The sequence below is a fragment of the Podarcis erhardii genome (assembly GCF_964252035.2).
Source record: "Podarcis erhardii genome assembly, chromosome: 5".
Lineage (NCBI taxonomy): Eukaryota > Metazoa > Chordata > Lepidosauria > Squamata > Lacertidae > Podarcis > Podarcis erhardii.
Genome location: NC_138509.1, coordinates 59,753,735 through 59,774,733, shown reverse-complemented (window position 1 = coordinate 59,774,733; position 20,999 = coordinate 59,753,735). Strand labels below are relative to the sequence as shown.

The 20,999-nt window shown below is 40.1% G+C and overlaps 1 protein-coding gene across 4 annotated transcripts; it reads left to right on the top strand.

Annotated features, from left to right (window-relative positions):
• Positions 1 to 1,323: 1,323 nt before the first annotated feature.
• On the top strand, positions 1,324 to 19,237 carry LOC309343335 (claudin-15-like). Of its 4 annotated transcripts, none has more exons than XM_081864666.1 (6): positions 1,324 to 1,965; positions 2,770 to 3,045; positions 15,608 to 15,772; positions 17,658 to 17,739; positions 18,308 to 18,409; positions 18,933 to 19,237. In XM_081864666.1, exons 2-6 carry the CDS (start codon positions 2,826 to 2,828, stop codon positions 19,024 to 19,026), a joined length of 663 nt encoding a protein of 220 aa, XP_081720792.1. In that variant the 5' UTR covers positions 1,324 to 1,965; positions 2,770 to 2,825; the 3' UTR covers positions 19,027 to 19,237. The 4 variants fall into 4 exon arrangements, with proteins under 4 accessions (XP_081720792.1, XP_081720793.1, XP_081720791.1 ...); XM_081864667.1 differs by having other exon boundaries at positions 2,711 to 3,045; XM_081864665.1 differs by having other exon boundaries at positions 2,708 to 3,045.
• The last annotated feature ends 1,762 nt before the right edge of the window (positions 19,238 to 20,999 follow it).

Genomic DNA, 20,999 nt, shown 5'->3' with positions numbered 1-20,999 from the left:
CGGCGCGGCCTACAGTGTCGTTCAGTTGGGGCGGTTTTTCTTCCGGCAAAAAATTATTGCGGCGTCCTATTGAGAGAGCTTAAAAACATATGGCGGGGGGTGGGGACCCTTTCGGGTCTTCTGTCGCCATTTTGAAGCAATTGGTGCTGACCGGATTCAGTCCCCATTTTATCAAAGGCGCTGAGGCTGGACTGGGCACCGAGGCTGTGCCTCTTCCTTGCCAGAGGGCCTTTTCTTCCTCGAGGCAGTAGCTTCCACTCATATCTTCTCACAGGAAAAGGAAAGCGCAGGCATGGGTTGTGTGGGCAGCAGTGGTAAATGGCAGAAGTAGGAAAAGATGCTGAGGGAAATCGGTGATCGCCGTTAGCCTGCTGCTCTTCAATTGGGGATGTTTACCATCTTTTTTCTTTCCTTTGCAGGGCCTGTGTCAAGTAGCTTTAACTGGCGAAAAGGGAACACGAGTTTTTCCATTTCCAGTATTTTCCAATATTTTAAAACCGCTATTCATTTACCTAAAAGCTTACAACAAAAGCGCATTTAAAAGTCAAAGTCAGGAATTGGCTGAGTATTCTGGAAAAACTACACCCTTAATTGCCTACATAAGCTTGATAAAATAAAAAGCTTTCAACAGGCGTTTAAAAGTTGAGACAGAAAGTGCCTGCTGAATGTCTCTTGGCAGAGTATTTCACATTTCCATGCTGGTAGATTTGTGCTCTTGTATAATGGTTAAAAGCACAGGAGCCTTGGCATAAAAAAAGTTGGGAGTACAATCTGATATTTAGTTTAGTAGCATTTCTGTGGCAACAGTGACCTCTTTTTTGATACCCGTCATTGAGAATGAAAATAAACATAGTATTGGCACAGGAAGGGAGAGAATGAACCTTGGCTTTAGGGAAGTGTCAGAAGGACTAATGCTTCCAAGTGAATGACTTGGAACCCAAAAGTACTGCACTTGTAGCATCCTACCCATATCTAGACACTTAAGTGAGTCCATGCCTCAGGACGTTTGCAGTGGACCCAGAATCACTGAACAAATAAAGGCACATCTTCCTCCCATCATTCCTTCCTACTTTACATTCCCCATAATCTTAGCAAAAATGGAGCTGGAACAATATGTTTGTCAAGCTAATGCCTAATTTGGCCTTCTATTTTAGCTACTCCCAAAATGGAGCTAACACTGGCCTGTTTTACAAACTTGTTGAGTCAGATTAGATTGTTCAGAATCCTCTAAAAGTTGTGTTATTGTTGTTGCTATATGGAGGATTATTTTGAAAATACTGGTTGTTGTTTTTGCAGAATAATCTCATTTTTCACAGCATCATGAGTTTGTTTTGGAAAACATTAGAACAGGGACTGCCAACATGGCACAATCCAAATGTCTGAGACTACCTCTCCCATCAGCCCCAGCCAGCATAGCCAATAGATAGAGAATATGGGAGTTGTAGTCCTCAGTGTTTAGTGAACACCACATGGCTTCTCTCTTTAAACGTAAGGAACGTTGAAAGTTAATATGGGGTCAGACACTAGAGGAATACTAATAGGTGATTTTATTCAGGTTCTGTAAGAACCCTTTAGCTACAGGGAAGCTAGCCGGGGGTTTTTTGCCCTGGGTGAAGCCTCCAGATGGATGTCATTGAGGTTTCCAGCCTGTGTGTGTGCGCACGCGCACAAATACACATGGGGGGGCAAACGGGGTCTTTGACCTGGGTGAAATAAAACCTCGATTCGCCCCTGCTGGAACAGGATCCATTTTGAATAACATAGTTCATTGGATCAGCTATACGTCTTGCGCAATGGTGAAGTCAATGAACTGGCTGGAGGCATTGATTTTTAGAACAGGGGGGGAAAGGTCCTAAAGTGTTACAAAACGTTCACTCTTTGTTTGGCAAAACTGGCCCTCACAAGCTGCTGTCGTGTCTCTGGAAAAACTTCAAAGGGGAAAATACAGAACACAGATACCTAAAAGTAAGTACATATATATTATACAGGACATTGAATCTACATTATACACCAGTAAATCCAGTAAAATTATTTAAATGTGTTAATTCAGTTAATTGGCTTTAAAATAAATTTGGAAGTTGCAAATTAATTGTTCATTAATGGTTTGCTGATAATTCTTTATGAAGCAAACAACATATAGCCACATTACTTCCCCAATCCTCACTTCTTCCTTCCTGCTCAAACATAACCCACCTCTATTTTTTCAAAGAAACAAATATTGAAATGGAAATTATTATTATTATAGATAACAGTGAATTCCTATGCCAGAAATACTGTCCTATGTACCATGTTTCCCAATAGTTCTGATTCTAACTACTATTCTGCATGCGATGCTATGTGCACCTCAAATGTATTTGAAGCTCCCATCTTTTCTTCAAATTACTTTTGAAGTAATTTTTAAATGAAATGATTTTAAAATGTTGTCTTATTGTTGTTAGCCGCCCTGGGCCCGGCTTCGGCTGGGGAGGGCGGGATATAAATAAAAATTTATTATTATTTATTATTATTATTCTGCATTTTATTCTTATATCAGAAATACTGCTTTATATGCCATATCTCAAAATATTGACTGCTGTTCTGCAAACAGTACTGTAAATCCACTATAAATGCATTAAAAATGAATCCATGCTGTATATCGGATAATAACTTAGCATGCAAAGAATATTCTGTGTTAGAAAAGAAGCTAACAGTTTTGTTTTCTTCTCAGCAGAAATATTCCTCATATAACAAGTGTGCTGTTACATGGTCTCTTATCAACTTTTAAAATAGGATTTTGGCATCACAATTTGAGAGTGAATCTTTGAAAATTCACTTGTCATTGAAGGATGGCGTCGTCAGCTTTTCAAATCTCTGCACTGCTTCTGGCCTTTCTGGGTCTCATCCTTTTACTGGTTGCCACTGTGTCCAACTGCTGGAAATTTTCTAGTCCAGCTACAGCGCTTATTACTGCAAGCTGGATTTATGAAGGTCTCTGGATGAACTGTGTAGCTACTTCTCTGGGCTCAGTTCAGTGCAAGAAATTCTTTTCCTTGCTCAGTTTGGAAAGTAAGTTAACACTTTTCATACATAAAATGCTGGATTCTTAGTCTGAATTTGGGCGCTACTTAGGCAAACATCTGACATTGTGTGTTTATAGATACAAAGGAAAGAACTTTAATGCAAGCCTGTAGAAACAAACTTTCATATATATTCTGTGATCAGGTGTTGTGTCAACAATAATCTAAATCTGTAACTGAAAACATTTGTATTTTTAGAAGTACTGTATACAAATAGTACAGTTTACATGCATTTGTCCCACTCCAGGAGTGTCAATGCAAAGGAAGGAGCTCTGATGTACATAGTCAGTGGCTGCTCCCTTTCAATATTTAAAAATGCACATTTACAAAGTATATGTCACAGGTAATCACTGCCACTATTTGATCTCTATTTTTGCCTGTTGGGCAACATTTTGTTAACATATTGGGTGTGAGATACTAGAGCAGTCATTATCCAGGTTCAGCTCCCTCCCTAATGTCTCTAGAACAGAGGTTGCCAAACTATGGTCTGTGGGCCACCAGTAGTCCACAAGCTTCTTTCATGTCATCCATGGTATGTGTATGAAGATCTGTGGCTAAAGATGGGCGGTAGCGCATCCATCGTATTAAATATTCATAATTGATTTTTTTCTAGAATTCAATTTGTAATACAAAAAGATATTTTCATTTTTTTCTAGAATTCAATTTGTAATACAAAAAGATATAAGGAATAAAAAATGAAAGAGGTAATAACATACCAGTACAATTAAAAATCATACAACATCTAACACATCACACTGTAATTGTTGCAGCAGGCAGGTCTGTGAAGATGTTTAGCAATTTTCAAGTGGTCCATGGTGGGAAACATTTTGGAAGCTCTGTTCTAGAAGTTAAATCTCAGACATGAGTGAAGATGTACCTTTTGTCTAGTGTTGCACAAGCATGTAAATCAGGGTGGGGAACAGAGTTTGGCTGGTGGGCTGGATCCTGAGCCCTTACTCCACAGGCCATTTTGACAGGTGGGTGGCTCTCCAGACGTTATTTGACTCACATCATAACCTACTATTTGGCCATGCTGGCTGGTGCTTGTGGGAGTTGAAGTCAAATTACATCTGGAGGGCCACAGGTTAGCCACCCTTGCATCATGCAGTGCTTACATGTTACTATCACTTCTGCTGTATTAAACTTCATTGAGAGGTATTTAATTGCTGTTTAATTCTACAAAATCTGATAAATGTGTAGCACGTTGGTAGTTGATTTTTCTGGATGTGGTATAGCTGAGTGTTTACACAAGAAAGCTACCATTAGTGTAGTTGCTGATAGTTTATCAAGACACATTCATTTTCACTATTTTCCCATGGAACTTGACACCATATACTTAAATATCATCTTAACTCTTATTTTATCCAGGGATCATTAAAAATAAATAAATTAACCATTTGAGTAGGTCATTATTTGTATCTTAAGTACTTTCTAATTATGCCTTAATCTTTGAGACTTTGTCTCCTGCTCTGATCCTTGTGCTGTCTTAAATAAACATATAAATCATGTGGTGTCAGGCTTTTATTTTGCCCTGACGAAGATGCATTAACAAGGAATCAATTTCCTTATCAGTAAATCATTAAGACTTGCAAATTAAACATTCTGCAAACAAGTATTGGAGACAATGCTCACTCAGATCTTGTTTTTCTACATAGTCCAAACACAATCTAGACTTAGTGTCTATTAAATGTTCCTGGAAAGTGATTCTTTATGGGCCAGTTTTATTCTAAAAAGAAAGTCTCAATGCATATTGATTCTGCATTATCCCCCATTGTGCTCATTTGAAAACGGATAGAGGCAGTCCCAGAAACGGGTATATCTACACCTGCCCAGTGATATGGGTGGGCGTATAACAAGATAGCAGTTACCATTTCCACCTTCATCTGGGGCATAGGCAAGGGGGGAGTGTGGATACATCCCCATTTGATTCCTACATTGCAGGGGTTGGACTAGTTGATCCTTGGGATCCATTCCAACTGTACAGTTCTATGATAACCTAAACAAGGGAAGGGTTTTCAAATGTGCACCAGGTAACTACACCCATGCTTGTGAACAGTGGGATCAAAAATCAATCTAGATTAAAAGCTTATTGAGGATGAGCATGCACAATTCTGTATTGAGAAAAACTATTTATTTGCACTACAGATTGGTAAGTAACCTTAGATTACTGTGCTAGTAAGCCAGTCCTTACTAGCTTGACCAAACTGCGGGAGGCAGTGGAAGACATGAGTGCCTGGTGTCCTCTGGTCCATGGGGTCACGAAGAGTCGGACAAAACTAAATGACTAAACAACAACAAAGTCATTCCTATAGCACATTGTGGGCAACCTTTTCTGTTGAGGAACATGCTTGTTTATGGGTGAACTTTTGGGGTCTCTGTACTGGTAGTGGTGGAGCTAGACCTGATGATGGGAAGAATCGGAGACAGAGTGTTCTGAATTCACCAGTTCCTGGTGGTGCTTTAGATGGAGTTGCAGTCTTGCTAAAAGAAGCTGGCTTATAGTTTGTGGTAGGGAGGGAGGTCCAGCATTGCTTCTTGAGACTCAGCTGGCCTTGGTGACTTAGACCAGCTTTGATCAGCTTAAGCTAACCTAACCAGCTATGACCCATTTGGGGAGAGATCACCTTACTACAGTTGTAAATGATTTGATAACCTCCCTGTTGGATTATTTCAGTGCATTATATGTGGCACTCCCTTTGAAAATGGTCTGGAAACATCATTTGTTCCAAAATAAGGTGGCTGAGGGTATTGATGGAGAGTGGTAAATATAATCACATCACACCAGTGTGCTGACATACACCTGTGAACTGGCTCTCAGTCTGCTTCCAGGTTCATTTCAAAGTGCTCCTTTGAATCTGTAATGCCCTAAATGGCTTGTGGGCCAAACTACTTGAAGTATTGCCCTTTCCTACACATACTATCTCAAAGTGCCTACATTATGGTGTTTAGATACCAGGTAAAGACCCTTCTGTATTCCTATTCCCTCTACATGCTGGTTTGAGATGAATTTGGTTGATTTTAAAATTTGTTTTGTTGTGTAAAATTGGATTTATACTTAGTATTTTTAATGGCTTTGTAAAACAGAGTAGAAAATCTTGGGGTCTGAAATTTCAGCAACACCCTGTCCAAGGAAAAAATCTCCCCCACCTCTCGTGTTCCATTCTAAAGAATTGTTGCGGTGCCCCCTAAGCACCTTACCCAGTGCGAGTGAACTGGTCATGCTCCTCTAAATCAGTCTCTGCTGACATGGGTATCATAAAGGGCAACCTAAGCAGTTTCTGTGCCAAAACTGGACCTAAGCCCCAACTGAAATGGATCTAGACAATTGATGTCTTCCAAGTGTGCCTGGATCTGGTCCATAACCTCTCACTCAAGAACCTTTCCCCAAAAGGGGAGATTGGCAACTGGTCAGTAATTGTTGAGATTTTCCAGATCCAGGGAGAGTTTCTTCAGGAGTGCTCTTACCACTGCCTTCTTCAAGCAAGCAGGGACCACCCTCTCTTATAAGGAGGTATTGATAACCTTCCTGGTCCAACCAACTGTCTAGTTTTTATCAGCCAAGAATCTAGAATGCAAGCAGTCACTGTGACTGATCCAAGGACTGTGCCCGCATTCTTGAGCCCTACCAACTGAAACTCATCCAACAGGAGTAGGTGGTGCTCTGGACACCCTTTGAGAGCCATCTGTTGAAACAGCAGAGTCAAGGTCCCAGTGGACACAAGCTATTTTAGCTACAAAATGCTTTGCAAACAAATCACAGCAAGCCACTATTGGTTCTTCTACCTCTTTTGGGCTAGACTATAAAAGCACCCACAGTACTGAACTGCATAATGAGGATTGCAATGGAGGCTACCAAGTATACCTTCTTTCCTGTCTTCACTGCCACTAAGTAGGCTTGATGATGAGCCCTCAGTAGTGTTCAATGGCATTTGACTTGAGTTTCTCTCCACTCATGTTCAAACTGTCTCCCAGCTTGTTTCATTGCCGTGAGCTCTGGAGTATACCAGGGAGCCAAGTGGGTTCCATGAAGCAGAAGAAGGCACTCTGGGGCGATCGTTTCAGTTACCTGAAGCATTAGATAGCTATGCAGATGTGAAAAAAATACCCATGCCATAAATTTTATCAGAAAAACTGATCAATAGCATTTGTCCTTTTGCAAATCCAATGCAATTAGCACTTTTTCCTTAAACCACGCCTCCAATTATGAAAAGCAATGTGCTACAAATCTTATCATTTAGTTGACGGAACAAAGATCAAAGGTAGCTTCATTTTGGAGGAAACTGGAGCTAAGACAGCAAGTGGCCTTTAATGGGGAGATACTTCTTATATTTCATCTTAATACAAAATAGATAATATATCTGTTAGAAGTTTCTACCATGTCTGCTGTTTTGGAACTCACTGGTTTTGTACTCACCTTGGGTGGCTGGGTAGTGATTGGAGCAACTTTAAAAAACAGTTACTGGAAGGTCTCCACCGTACATGGGAGTGTGATTACAAGCTCAAGCCTGTATGAAAACCTGTGGCACAGCTGTGCAGAAGATAGTATTGGAATCTCCAACTGCAGAGCGTTCGATACACTTTTGGCACTTCCTGGTATGTCTTTATTTGATGTAAATGTCCACATCTTTATCAGGTGAAATTATTCATTGGGTGGGTGCATGGAACATATATATAGTGAATTTTGACTTAAAATAACATCAGTGAGGCATTTCCCTCAAAGAGCTTGTCAGATTATAACAGACTGCTTGTTTGAGCTCCAAAAGTGAAGGATTTCTGAAGTTTCTTGGCATGTTGATATATGGAGGACAAGATTCTCTCTCCACCTGCCCTGAAAGGTGATGAATCAGAACACATTGAGAGTAAAGTGTGTGTGTCAGTGCATTCCCTTAATGAAGGTAAAACATAGTCTTCACAGAGCTTTAAACAAAATAACATTTTTTGGCTGTTATTAAAAACAGCTAAAGGTTTGTTATGGCAGGTTATTCATCTATAGGGAAGGTATTGTTGGCATTGGCAATGGGGCAATGTATTGTAGAGAAGCAACTGAGCTTTAAATAAGCTATTAAAACATTAACTGTACACAGTGGTGTGCTTGTTATATAGGGGGATTTGTTCGTCACCACTGATGTGTTGGGTTATGATCAGGCTTTATTAAAATTTATTTTGTAACATTATATTTGAAAATTTGCATTTTGCTTTGCATACACTCAACAAAATCTGTATTGACCTGAAAATATATAGGCTTACTTTTCTGCATTTTCAAATAATGTACTTCTGGCTTCCATGAGTATTCTGCAGAGGCAATGCTACAGGAATTAATTTCCTTTGGATAAGAGAGGACTGGAGATTTACAATGTATAAGCAAAGCATATTAGAAACAAATACCGTATTTTTCCGTGTGTAAGATTACGTTTTCTTTAACCGAAAAATTAGATTTAAAATTGGGGCTCATCTTATACACAGGTAGTGCTGAGGGGTGATTTCTTAATTTGGAGTCCCCCAAAATAGGGGGTGTCTTATACACAGAAAAATATGGTAGCTTCTACAGGAAGTGGAACAACTGCTGAGCCTGCATCAGATTCCCCAAATGAACAGCATGGATCTTCACAGCCTTCTGGGCTACTTCTAGTTCAGCTACCCCTGGCTGAAATCTCTCACTTTCTATAGCCCCTTAGAGACATTATAACCTCATAAACATAAACACGTATGTGATGTGGTTGAGAGTGGAACTTGTAACCAAGATACCATAATTTCCCACCTGCACACATTTGTTCTGTGTACCGTCTGAAAGTGCCCTTCTTTGCAAATGCTTACTTGCTCCAGTCTATTTCTCTGTTCTTCCGACTAGCTGAAGGGTGGGAGAGACATTCCAGGGCAATGGTATCCCCAGTCATCAAGGAACACCACTGTCCTTTTGTTAGGTCCAAGCCATATTTTGATTTGTCAGGCAAAACCATAGTGATGGGGACCCAGTCACAGTAATAAAGACAGCCAAACTCATAACAGTGTTTTATAGATTGATGGAGCAGACCATGCCAGGGTTATGACTCTGCCCTCATTTTCCCTTTTCTGACCTTACTGTCCAGTGTTTCTCAACCTGTGGGTCACGACTTGCAAGTAGGTCACAAATCCTGTGCAAGTGATATACAGGCTGTATCAATAAACCCAAAATAGTTGGTTGCTTTAAATCTTTCACTGGTATAATGAATATATCTTATAACTCTCTTATTTTGGTGCCATGTTGCTGTATTGCAGCTGAATGTCAGAAAGGCTTGAGTGTTAACATTTTAACTCTCGGGAATCGGTTTTTGGCAACTGCCAGTAGATCTGGTGACAGCTGGCTACATGGCGCTCATACAGGAAGTTGTCTGAAAGACTACTGTACTTCACTCCTGATGGGCAGGCACCAACAGCACCTTGTGGCAAGCTGTCCATTGCCAGATCTGTCACAGGATGAGCTAATTATTAATAGTGATTTGAGGTTTGCTGCATCAAAATAAGAAACAATGTATTTACTCTATGTATCAATAGTGATCTGAGACTATGTGAGGCAACCATCAAACCTTGCATTGACCTACTTGGTTGGCGAAATGCAAGCTCAGCCATCTCACTGATACTTGCCAAAATAGACTTTATTGTAAATAAAACAATTAAAAATATTTATAGTTCATTATATCTAACACTGCTTGTGTAACCTTTGTTTTTAGATTATTATTTTTTATAGCTCATGAAGCATTATCCTGCAGCCAGATGGTATGGGTTCTTATATTCTCATAAACAAAACTGAATAATTTTGTAGGTGCTATAAATATTTCAACAAATCCACATTAATAGGGGTGTTAAGCAACTCTTCGTTTGGATGTCTCAAGTAGTGCATATAAAATAGACAAAAGCATGAAACCAAAGACTGGCAAAGATGTCAGGGCTGAAATTCATGTGACACTAAAAGGATGGGTCGGCATATCTGAGCCAGTGTTACCTTCTGGAGAGGGGATAAATCTTTATTCCTTTGATTTATTGCTGATTTCCTACAAGTTCCTATCCATTTGCCCAGTTTGTGGTTGAGAAGACATGACTTTAGTGAGAAATGACTAACTAGTTGGTTATATTATATGTTTGCTGAATTGTGACTTAACTTTTGGAAGAAGATTCCATTGTCTGTACAAAACACCATTCTTTCCTATAGGAGGTGATAATTAAACTTTGCTGGTAAGACAGGATTAGTTTTTTGATCTTTATATATTAAGAGGTCAGGATATTTATTCATGCCTTTCAGGGTTCAGATAAGATAAGAAGTTCCAGGGTTAAAACAGGTCATAATTTCAATTTATGCCAACTTCACTGATGCTATGATCTACAGCAGTGTTTGGGAAATGCTTTGGGGTGCTGGAACGATCCAGGGGTGTGGTAGTAGCCCTGGGTCAATTGAGGAGCATGAGATAAAAATAAGGGGGCGTTGGAAGCATAAAGAAAAGAAAATTTTGAAAAACTGTTCATACATGTTCCACCTGTTGTGTAATGGTGCTTACCGCCAGGTTGAGTGGCGTTGTGGGATAGTGACAATGCCTCCCTTGGATCCGGTGGTCATGCTGGAGGCGAAGGGTTTTCCTCTGCTTGGGTGAACCCTTTTTAGCTTCACCCAGGCCCAGGAAGTGGATCACAACTTGCCTGCCTATTTGGCCAATGTAAGGTGGGCTGTGGGATGCCGCTGGAGCGCAGTGGACTGTTACTTCAAGTGAACATGCATGGGATTCAGATGCTTGTTAACTTATTTTTCAAGAAGTTGTAGGCATAAATGTAGATATATAAAAGAATGCAAAATTGTCACTGCACCTTTCTGTTTATTTGCTTAAAGAAGGTAGATTCCCAGGGGGTGCTGAGTAATTATTATTTTTTAAAGGGGGTGGTAGATCAAATAGGTTTGGGAACCTCTGATCTACAGCAATAAATCATAGGAAAAGTTCAGACTGGCACACATTTCTATGGATGCTCTCCAGGGTTTCAGGCTGAGTTCTCTCCCAGCCCTATCTGGAGATGCCAGAAATTGGATGTTACCATCTCTGTGAAAAGTAGGTGCTTTGTCACTGACCTGTGGACCTTCCTTGTGTATCTATTTATATATTTTTAGAAACTTAGAGTGTTTGCAGTTCATTAAAGAATGGAGAGCTACCTAGCTTTGGAGATTACGTAGTTGACACTTTACACGCAAGTAGCTGCTGACACATTTGCTGCCTTGCTTATTATATTACTCAGCTATCTGATAAGAGGGGCAATCAAATCTCTGTACTGAACATAGTAGCAGCCTGTTCTTACTGATATATATAGTTGTGATAGTATGGGAGACAATTTGCTTTGCACCAACATAGCAACAGGTCATGTGGCATCCTGTGTTACATAAGGAGTGGGGCAAGCAAGCCCACCCAGAGCTAACCCAACCACGCAAGCATGTCAACTAGTGGTTTCAGCAGTGTGACCAGGATGTAGCATGTTGGATTCCTCCCCCTCCTGCCATGTGTGGAGTCACCAAACATATTGAGTCAGTTGGCACATTTGGATTGTTGAGAAAGGGCTGTTGGTGCCAATCACAAAATGGTTGCTGTGGGGAGTGGCATAAGATAAAATGACCATCGTGTCCCAAAGTGAAAAGAGGCAGGGCTACAAAATGATGTTGGCATTTCCCCTGCATTAATGGAGAGACAGGCACCTATATCAGCCATTGCCATGCTTGCTCTCAGAGAAAAGCTCTTTGCATCTATTCTCTCTTCAGAACAGAAAGGAGACAGGGTATCTGATCCAGGCATCCAATGAAATGTGAACATGTTTATGGGGATATGTTCAGTGTAGGGGAGGGTGAGCCACTGCAAATAGGAACTGAGCAGGAAGAGCAAACAGTTCCTTGTGCATTGTGAATTTTTAAGGGAATATTTACTGAGCCCTTTCATGTATACCGTAGAGCAGGGGTAGTCAACCTTTTCATACCTACTGCCCACTCAAGAATCTTTCTTGATGGTAAAATTTCCTTACCGCCCACCAGTGCTCGATGGAAGGAGGATTCAGCTTGGGCCGTAGAACACCCTACCACCCACGTAGAATCCTGAAACACCCACTAGTGGGCAGTAGGGACCAGGTTGACAACCCCTGCCATAGAGGGTACTGGTGGGCACACTGGCCCCTATGGTAGCCCCCTGCAGGTCTAACTGAATTTTGGCATTTAAATAGCCACTTCCTTGATGCTTGTGGGAAATAAATATGATGTCCAGGCAACCAGCCATTGAGACTGTGAAGTTTTGTTTGGTTGTATCCAGTGGTGGCTTTGCACTGTGCATGCTCAGGGTGCCTGTTTTTTACCAATCCCTGCTCCCCACTGCAGTCCCCGCTGGGACCGTATGGATTATGGCACAGAAGCTGCAGTGAGAAAGTGGGCTGGTTTGGTTGCTCAGCAAAATAATGTGCCTCAAGTCGTGGGATGCAAGCCATTAGCGAGGGGTCCCTCTCCCCTTTGTATCTTTAAGTAAAGGTTAAAAAGATAAAGGATCCCTGGACTGTTAAGTCCAGTCGAATTTGACTATGGGGTGTGACGCTTATCTCCGCTTTCAGGCCAAGGGAGCCAGCATTTTTCCGCAGGCAGCTTTCCAGGTCATGTGGCCAGCATGACTAAACCACTTCTGATACACCATGACAGAAGCCATAGCGCACGGAAACACCATTTACCTTCCCGCCGCAGCAGTACCTATTTATCTGCTCACACTGGTATGCTTTCGAACTGCTAGGTTGGCAAGAGCTGGGACAAAGCAACAGGAGGTCACCCTGTCATGTGTATTCGAACTGCTGACTTTCCGATCAGCAAGCCCAAGAGGCTCCGCAATTTAGACTACAGAACCACCTGTGTCCCTTTACTTTACCTTTTATACAAAGTACTCACATAGATCCATGTGTGCACAGGGGCAGCCTAGTCATGCTTCTTGCGGCAATTATCGTGCAATTATTTGGAAGATTGAACTGAAGGGTCCTTGACCTTGTTTCTTTCTACTTCTACTCTCTGCATCTGGGTTCTAATTTTTGGAAGAAACTAGCTTTGCTTTGATGGCGTGCCATTAAATATATATTTTGCTCAAAACTTCCCTTCTTTCTAAAGGAGGTTCCAGGTTTGCTGCTGCTTCTTTTTTTTTTTTTTTTTTTTTAAAAAAGCCTTTATTTTGCTGACCATTAGAGGGACAATACTGCTTCCTTCCTTCTTTGTGCTCTGACTGCACACAAGTGCTTTGTGAATTGAGTCTGGAGGGGAAGAGCTAGATTGAGTCTTAAAAACAGCCTTTTAACTAAAAGGATTCCAAAACAAGCAGGTCCACAGTCTCTGTTCTTATTAAACCAGTGAAAGTATCTGCCAGAACTAGAAATGTATTCTTAAAAAGAAAATATCTGATCATCGAGCGTTATGCTTTGCTCCTGTTTCATAATAAACTTTGTGGTGGCAATTATACCTTGGACTGCCTCTGGATTTGCTGCCAAAAGCAAGGCAGGAGGTAGGGTGGCTGCTTAGGAATGACCGAAAAAGAGGTACTGCCTCGCCAGAAAAATGGAGGTCAAAAGAGGACACTGTTAGAATCAAGTGGTATATAAATTCTGGTTCAATGTCTACAAATGTCTACAAAGACCAGCAGTAGCGTTAGGGCGTGTATGTCTGAACCCCCATGCATGCCCACCTCCCACATATATCCCACACACACTCTCAAAAAGTTTAAGATCTTCAAACATTTGTATGTTAAGACTATGTGTTCCTGCCCCTGTTTTTATGCTCATAAGAAATTCACGAATGAGGAATAAAGAAAGATGGGTTGGTTACTTGAAACAAAAGTGACAGAGTATATGGATGTTGTTTTCCAACAGCAAAGTTAAATTTAAGCAGTCAGCATATCTCACAGAATGTATACCTTGATCTTGAGAGGGAAAATGAACCCTAACTATCTCAGAATCCTGGACATTTCCCACACTAAAATGAAGAGAAAATACAACTTATGTAAAATTCCTAACTTTGGCTGATTCATACCATACATAAATGGACTATTTATCCTGTTATTATTGCTGTTAAATTTATATCCCACTCTTCCTCATAAAGCAGCCTAGGGTTGCAAACAACAAGTGACAAAACAATAAAAACAGCCTTAAAACATATTTAAAGCAATTCTGCTACAGATGCAGACGCCTCAACTTGCTGAAAGACTTGTTGAAAGAGGAAAGCCTTCAGTAGGCACCAAAAGAAGATGCCTATCTAACATTTGAGGGGAGGGGATTCCACAGGATAGGGGCCACAACACTAAAGACCCAATTCCTACATTGTGTGTAATGGACCTCCTGATGGTGTCCCCAGGAAACCCTTACCTGCAGTGCCATGGCAGATTAGGTATATACTTTGTTGTTTGAAACCTGCAAACTACATAGATAAGTTTACATTATAGAACCACCAGACGCTCATTAAAGAGTATGATAATGCTAGATGATAGCATAGAATTCAGTTGCATAATAGCTACAGAAAACATGTGGCTTACATTTATTTGTCACCTGTTCTTGTCATTTGATTCATTAATCATGTGCTGCAACTCCTGTTCATTGGTACAGTGGATTAATAAGTTACTTTATGAATCAATACTTACCAGTGGATAGTATTCTAGGGAATTTCTCACTACATCATAAATATGCTTTTGTTTTTTATCCACCAGCCCCCAGCCTGAATGTTTTAATTGTTTTTACTAATAATTTTAGTGTTGTATTTGTTTAGTAACCTGCTTTGAGGTTTTTTACAATCAAGTGGTATATAAATTTAAATGAATGAATGAATGAGTAATTGGGGTGTCAGTGCTGCTGAGCTACACAGAGTCAAGATATAAATAGAAACGGCTTTGCAAACCCAATATGGGATGGAGAGAATAGCTTCAAACATTAAACTGGCAAAATGACCACCAGATGGTGGAGATGTTTGCATATAGAATAATTATGCTGGTTGTTGCTCATCTCTGTATGCTTGCATTCAGTCTTGACCATTTACTTCCAGATCTGTCCACCATCAATCTTTGCTCCTTTTCTTTGTTATGTTGGTCACTAAGCATGCAAACAGGTATGAGATAAGTATGAGGACTGGTGTAATGGCTTCTAATATCTCAAAGGCATGGAGGACTCCCTAAAGAAGGGAGGAACAGTGATATCCTCAATGTATTTCTTAAATGGAAGGGGAATTGGGGCAACTCTCAGATGAGAAGTCAGACCAAAAGACAGATTCACATACATGTGGGTAATGAAAGATGTTTCTGACAGTCTAAGGGCTTGAGAGATTTCCTCTAGGGTGGAATCATAGTTTGGGCTGGTTAATCTCACACCTGCCTCTATGGGCTTCTTGATACTGCTTTCTATTAAACCAGATTTATATATATAATGTACCATCTGCCCATTGTTCCTCTCAGCAGCCACATATTTGGATCAATGGGCATGTATTGCTGTTTAACATGTCCTTTGCCAAAACTGATACCTTTCTTGACAAAATTTCCTTTCCTCTGCAGCTTATATTCAAGCATGTCGGGCCCTGATGATCACTTCGCTCATCTTGGGTATGTGTGGCACTCTGCTGACACTGCTTGGTTTGAAGTGCACTCAGCTTGGATCCAACAGTGAAAATGCAAAATCAAAAATTGCCATGCTGGGGGGAATGGTCTTCATTTTAGCAGGTGAGATATCGGTAGACTATGCACCAATAAATAAATAAATAAATAAATAAAGCTAATTGAATAATGCAGTGGCTCTCAAAGGATGTTGTGCACCATGCTGGTGTGGCTGGAGGATTCAAGGGCAATCAAAGAAACATTTAAACATTTCAGTATAGTGTAGTATCAAAATAATGTTTTTTTATTTGAATAATATGAATATCTTTTCAAAATGAGAGATCTTGAGGACAACCCTACTAGTGAATCAGAATCACCGTTAGAACAGAGTGCTGGAGAAGATGTGTTTATAATTCTATTTTCGGAATGATTAATGTTCTTATGCAGCTGCATCATTTTATGCTTTCTGGATGCCCCGTGATCATATTATAAAGTAGTTGTGTTTTGTGTTATAAATCAAGCACTGCTAGCTGTTGTTTCTTTTTGTTTTCCAATGTATTTCTTTTTGATAAAAAAAATCTATGTGGTGCATGCAAATTTTTATATGTGGCCCAGAGAAAATTTTTTGAGAAGCAGTGGAATAATAGGAAAGGGGAGACACTCAATTGCCATCTTATTCAACACAATGTAATGATGCAGAAACACATCCATCCAGCAGCCCTGAGCAAATTAACCAACTCAGCTGAATTGAGTATTCAGCTGAAACTCATGAGGCTGAGTAGGATTTCATTAATCAGCTGATGACTTTATTATATTTACGTACATGTTATTTCTGTAAGGCAAGGCTGTGGAATTTGTTAGTTCGCTCCATTAAAATGGATCTGTATTGTTTTTCAAGTAAGAGAGGCCTACAATTTGGATAGGAAAAATGGTTTTCAGGTGGAAAAATCAAAGTTGGAAACAGAACTGTTAGAACCCAATGCTAAGATATTGTCGAGAATGTATAATCTGCTGTTGAAATGGAATACTGAGGATGAAACGGTAAAATCTGCTATGATAAAATGGGCACAAGATGTTGGTCATAATATTATGTTCGCTGACTGGGAACAGTTGTGGACCACCGGTATGAAATTTACGGCATGTAATGCCTTAAGAGAGAATATTATGAAAATGATATATAGGTGGTACATGACCCCAGTCAAGCTTGCAAAAATCTATCATTTGCCCAATAATAAATGTAAAGAGACTGAAGGTACATTCTTTCACCTTTGGTGGACGTGCCCAAGGATTAAGGCTTTTTGGGAAATGATATATAATGAAATGAAAAAGGTGTTCAAGTACACTTTCTTGAAGAAACCAGAGGCCTTTCTCCTGGGTATGGTCGGCCAATTGGTGTCAAAGAAGGACAGAACTTTTTTTATGTATGCCACAGCAGCAGCTAGAATACTCATTGCAAAGCACTGGAAGACGCAAGATTTACCCACTCTGGAAGATTGGCAGGTGCAAGTAATAGACTATATGGAACTGGCAGAAATGACTGGCAGAATCCGAGATCAAGGAGAAGAGCAGGTGGAAGACGATTGGAAGAAGTTTAAAGCCTACCTACAAAAACATTGTAAATTATATGAATGTTGAGGACATTGAAAATGAAACGAAGGGGTTCTAGTGATCAAGATAAATAAGAGTACAAGGGAGGGATAAAGGATGAAAATGAATAACGAATGAGCTTGCTGAATTAAATTTTTAAGTGGAATACAAGAAAGGGAGGCGGGTGGAAGTAAGGGAAATAAGGCTTTGAAGGTTATAAATTTGAAAGAGAGTTTTTTTTATACTAAGTTTGCTTTTTTATGTGCTTTTTTCTTTTAATTTTTTTTTGTTCTTTTGTTTTTGTGATATCTGTTGTTTTCTTGTTGGTTTGTTAATTTTTCTCTTTTGTAAAACTTTGTAAAACTTAATAAAATATTATATATTAAAAAAATAATAATAAAATGGATCTGTATTGTTTCCCTAGGTCTCTCATCAATGGTTGCTATTTCTTGGTATGCAGAAAGGATCACAGCTCAGTTTTTTGATTCATTTTATGGTGGAACCAAGTAAGTTTACAGACTTGCATGTTGTTGTTTTAAAAAAACTCAGTTCAGTAACTGCAATATGTAAATGGCATTAGGCATTGTTAAAACTCACATGAAACTAACATTTGGCTTTAATCTTTTTTGCATTGTACGTTTCTTAACAAAAAATGATGAGATTCATAAGAATACTTTGAATGCATGCTTCAGTAACATTCTGCTGCTTCCTGTTGGCCTAGTTCCGGAATTTCAGTCTGTTGGTCATGCTGAAATGTGACCAAAGGACAGAGGAATTAATGTCTCTGACAACCATAAAAGAAGATAGGTTGCGGGGGGGGGGGGGTGTTTAAAGGATTACTGTAGGTGAAAGCCCTGCTTTGACCCACCTCAGTGTTTGCAGATCATCTATTTGAGACAAAACCCATTTTCCTGCCTTCTGCAGAAATAACCTGGAGAGCGGCTGGTCATATCTCTTAGCTTTCTCCTCCTATACTCGATGTTTTTCCCACTGGCAGCCACTACATTAGAAAAATATGGCAAAATGTATCTGATTTGATCGTAATGATGCTTCTACGAAATCATTTTTTTCCAGATATGAGCTGGGATATGCACTGTACTTAGGCTGGGCTGGTTCCCTCCTTTCTATACTTGGTGGGATCTTCCTGACATGTTCAGCATGCAAAGAAAAACACAGGTAGTTGACCAATTGCTATTACAAGAGTAAAAAGTATCAATGAGATTGTTAAAGATTTCACTGAGCTGTCTGTTTTGTCTGGTAACAAACCCCAAGTGTTTATATTGCTTTCTAAGCATTTTGAAAATATATAACATATGCAATGAAATGCCTGAAATAATACTGAAAATGATGGGACTTTCATCTGAGCAAACATGAATAGGATTGGATTGTAACCTCTAGTAAAGGTAAAGGGACCCCTGACCATTAGGTCCAATCGTGGCTGACTCTGGGGTTGTGGCGCTCATCTCGCTTTATTGGCCGAGGGAGCTGGCGTACAGCTTCCGGGTCATGTGGCCAGCATGACTAAGCCGCTTCTGGCAAACCAGAGCAGCGCACGGAAACGGCGTTTACCTTCCCGCCGGAGCGGTACCTGCTTATCTACTTGCACTTTGACATGCCTGACTCAGTTAAATTTCTCAAAAATAGAGAGAATGAAAGAATGAGAGAGCAGCAGCACATTGACACCTCTTTTTAATTACAGAGACTACAAGTACGCTGCTACCCGGCAAGGCAAGGATGCACGTATTTACATCAAACAGTCCGAGACAGTCACATCTGCCAAAGACTACGTTTAGATTTTAAAATGTTTCACATGTTCTAACTCATTACTGTATAGCATCTAAGCCCTCCATTCCCATTTCCATATTCCACTTTCAACAGGCATTTTACATATATGTAGAATTTCCTTCTGGTAATAGTTTAAGCTACAGTGTCATTTGGGTGTATGAGGACTAGCCTAGTAAAGAAAAATAATATGTAACATGTTAGCATATTCCCAACCCCCCCCCCCCCAAAAAAAATAACACCCAGGAGGTGTTTTTTATCTAGTTTTATCTAGTTTATCTACATTTATTTAGTTTGTCATAATGTTGTCTCATTGTACTAGGGAACACTGTAAACTTAGGATCATTTCAAGAATAAAACGTCTTATCTCTCTCTGAAGGATTCAGTATTTAACCATACAATATGCAAACACTATATGAGGAATGAACTGATTCAGACAGGTTATCATGGACCTTAATAATATTGGTACCACAGTATTTGCATAGTGCTTTAGAGTGTCCAGAGTGCTTCACACACACATTATCTCTGTAACCATTACAACAGTTCTGCATGGTTGATCAGGATAATCCCCACACTGCAGATGGAGGAAGGGGCTGAGGAAGAGAGAGGGAAATTTGCTTAAGGCCTCCTACCAAGGTTGTGATGGAGGCAAGATTCGAAGGGGAAACATTCTCATTCACCTCACTTAGGCATTGCATCACAGAGCTCTCATTGGCCAGAGCTACTGTTAAAGAGACTTTTTGTGCAGAACCTTTGTTACATGTTTTGACCTGCTGCTTATGAATGTATGTTCTACCGAGTGCTAACATCTTTACTGTTTGTGTATATTCAATAAACCTAGAGTTTTTGCTTCTTTATAACAAAGTTTTGCTTCTCTTGTGTATTATTTTACCCACCGTTAGACATCAGGGCCCACATTTCCATGAACTTAGGCAGAGATAGCCAGTGTGCTGCTTGCGTGACCACCCCACCAAACGTTCTCGAGTAAGTAGGTCTCGAGTAAATATCCTCAATAAATGAGAGACTTGTTTGCTCTTCTTCCTCAGTTTCTGTTTGCACAGGCTCAGTCTCCCCTACGCTGAACAAACACTCCTTAAATATGCCCACATTCCATTGTAGGCCAGGATTAGACAACCTCCCTTCTGTTCTGAACAGGAGAGGTACAAAAAGCTGCTCTGTGAGTGTGGCAGAGGCTGATGTAGGGCCATCCACTTTCCCATGGATGGGGACCATTTTAGGGGCCTATATCTTCTGCTGCTCGTTTAGATGTGGCAGCTATTGTGTGTCATGCCTTACCACCACCACTGCCCACCCACCAGTCACTGGCACCCATTACAATTTCTTATAAAACCCAGTGTGTCCACTGACCCCAAAAGGTATGCAGTTCCTGGCTTAGGGTAGGGATAAACAACATGTTACACTTAAAAGAAGCCCTGGCCTTTTTTCGAAGAAGAAGAGTGGTAGGGGAGCTGCTTGTGTGTGTACTGAAGCAGATGGGAATAGGATTGGGAGTTGAAAAACAGCCAGCAGGTGGGAAAGTTAAGAACTCACCCTTTCTCAAAACAAAACCCTCCCTCTTATTAAGCTGCTTGGTTAGAGCATGGTGCTGATAACACCAAGGTTGCTGGTATGGTACAGCTGCATATTTCTGCATTGTAGGGGTTGGACTAGATGATCCTTAGGATCCCTTCCAACTCTACAATTCTATGATTAAGCTGCCTTGCATGTAAAAATTCAGCCATCACTAAGAAACTAAGATTACTACTTCCACACCCTAAATACTTTATTCGTATTGTATAATCAGTCATCAATCATAATCACTTTCAGAAAAATATGCCAATTCACTAGCAGAGTACTGTTAATCGAAAAAGAAAATACTGATATGATTTTAATGTAGACACATAAATAGCTACAGGCAATCATAAATGCAGGCATAAAATGCAGATAAGAGTAGATTGATATATTTTACATATTCGCAAAGACA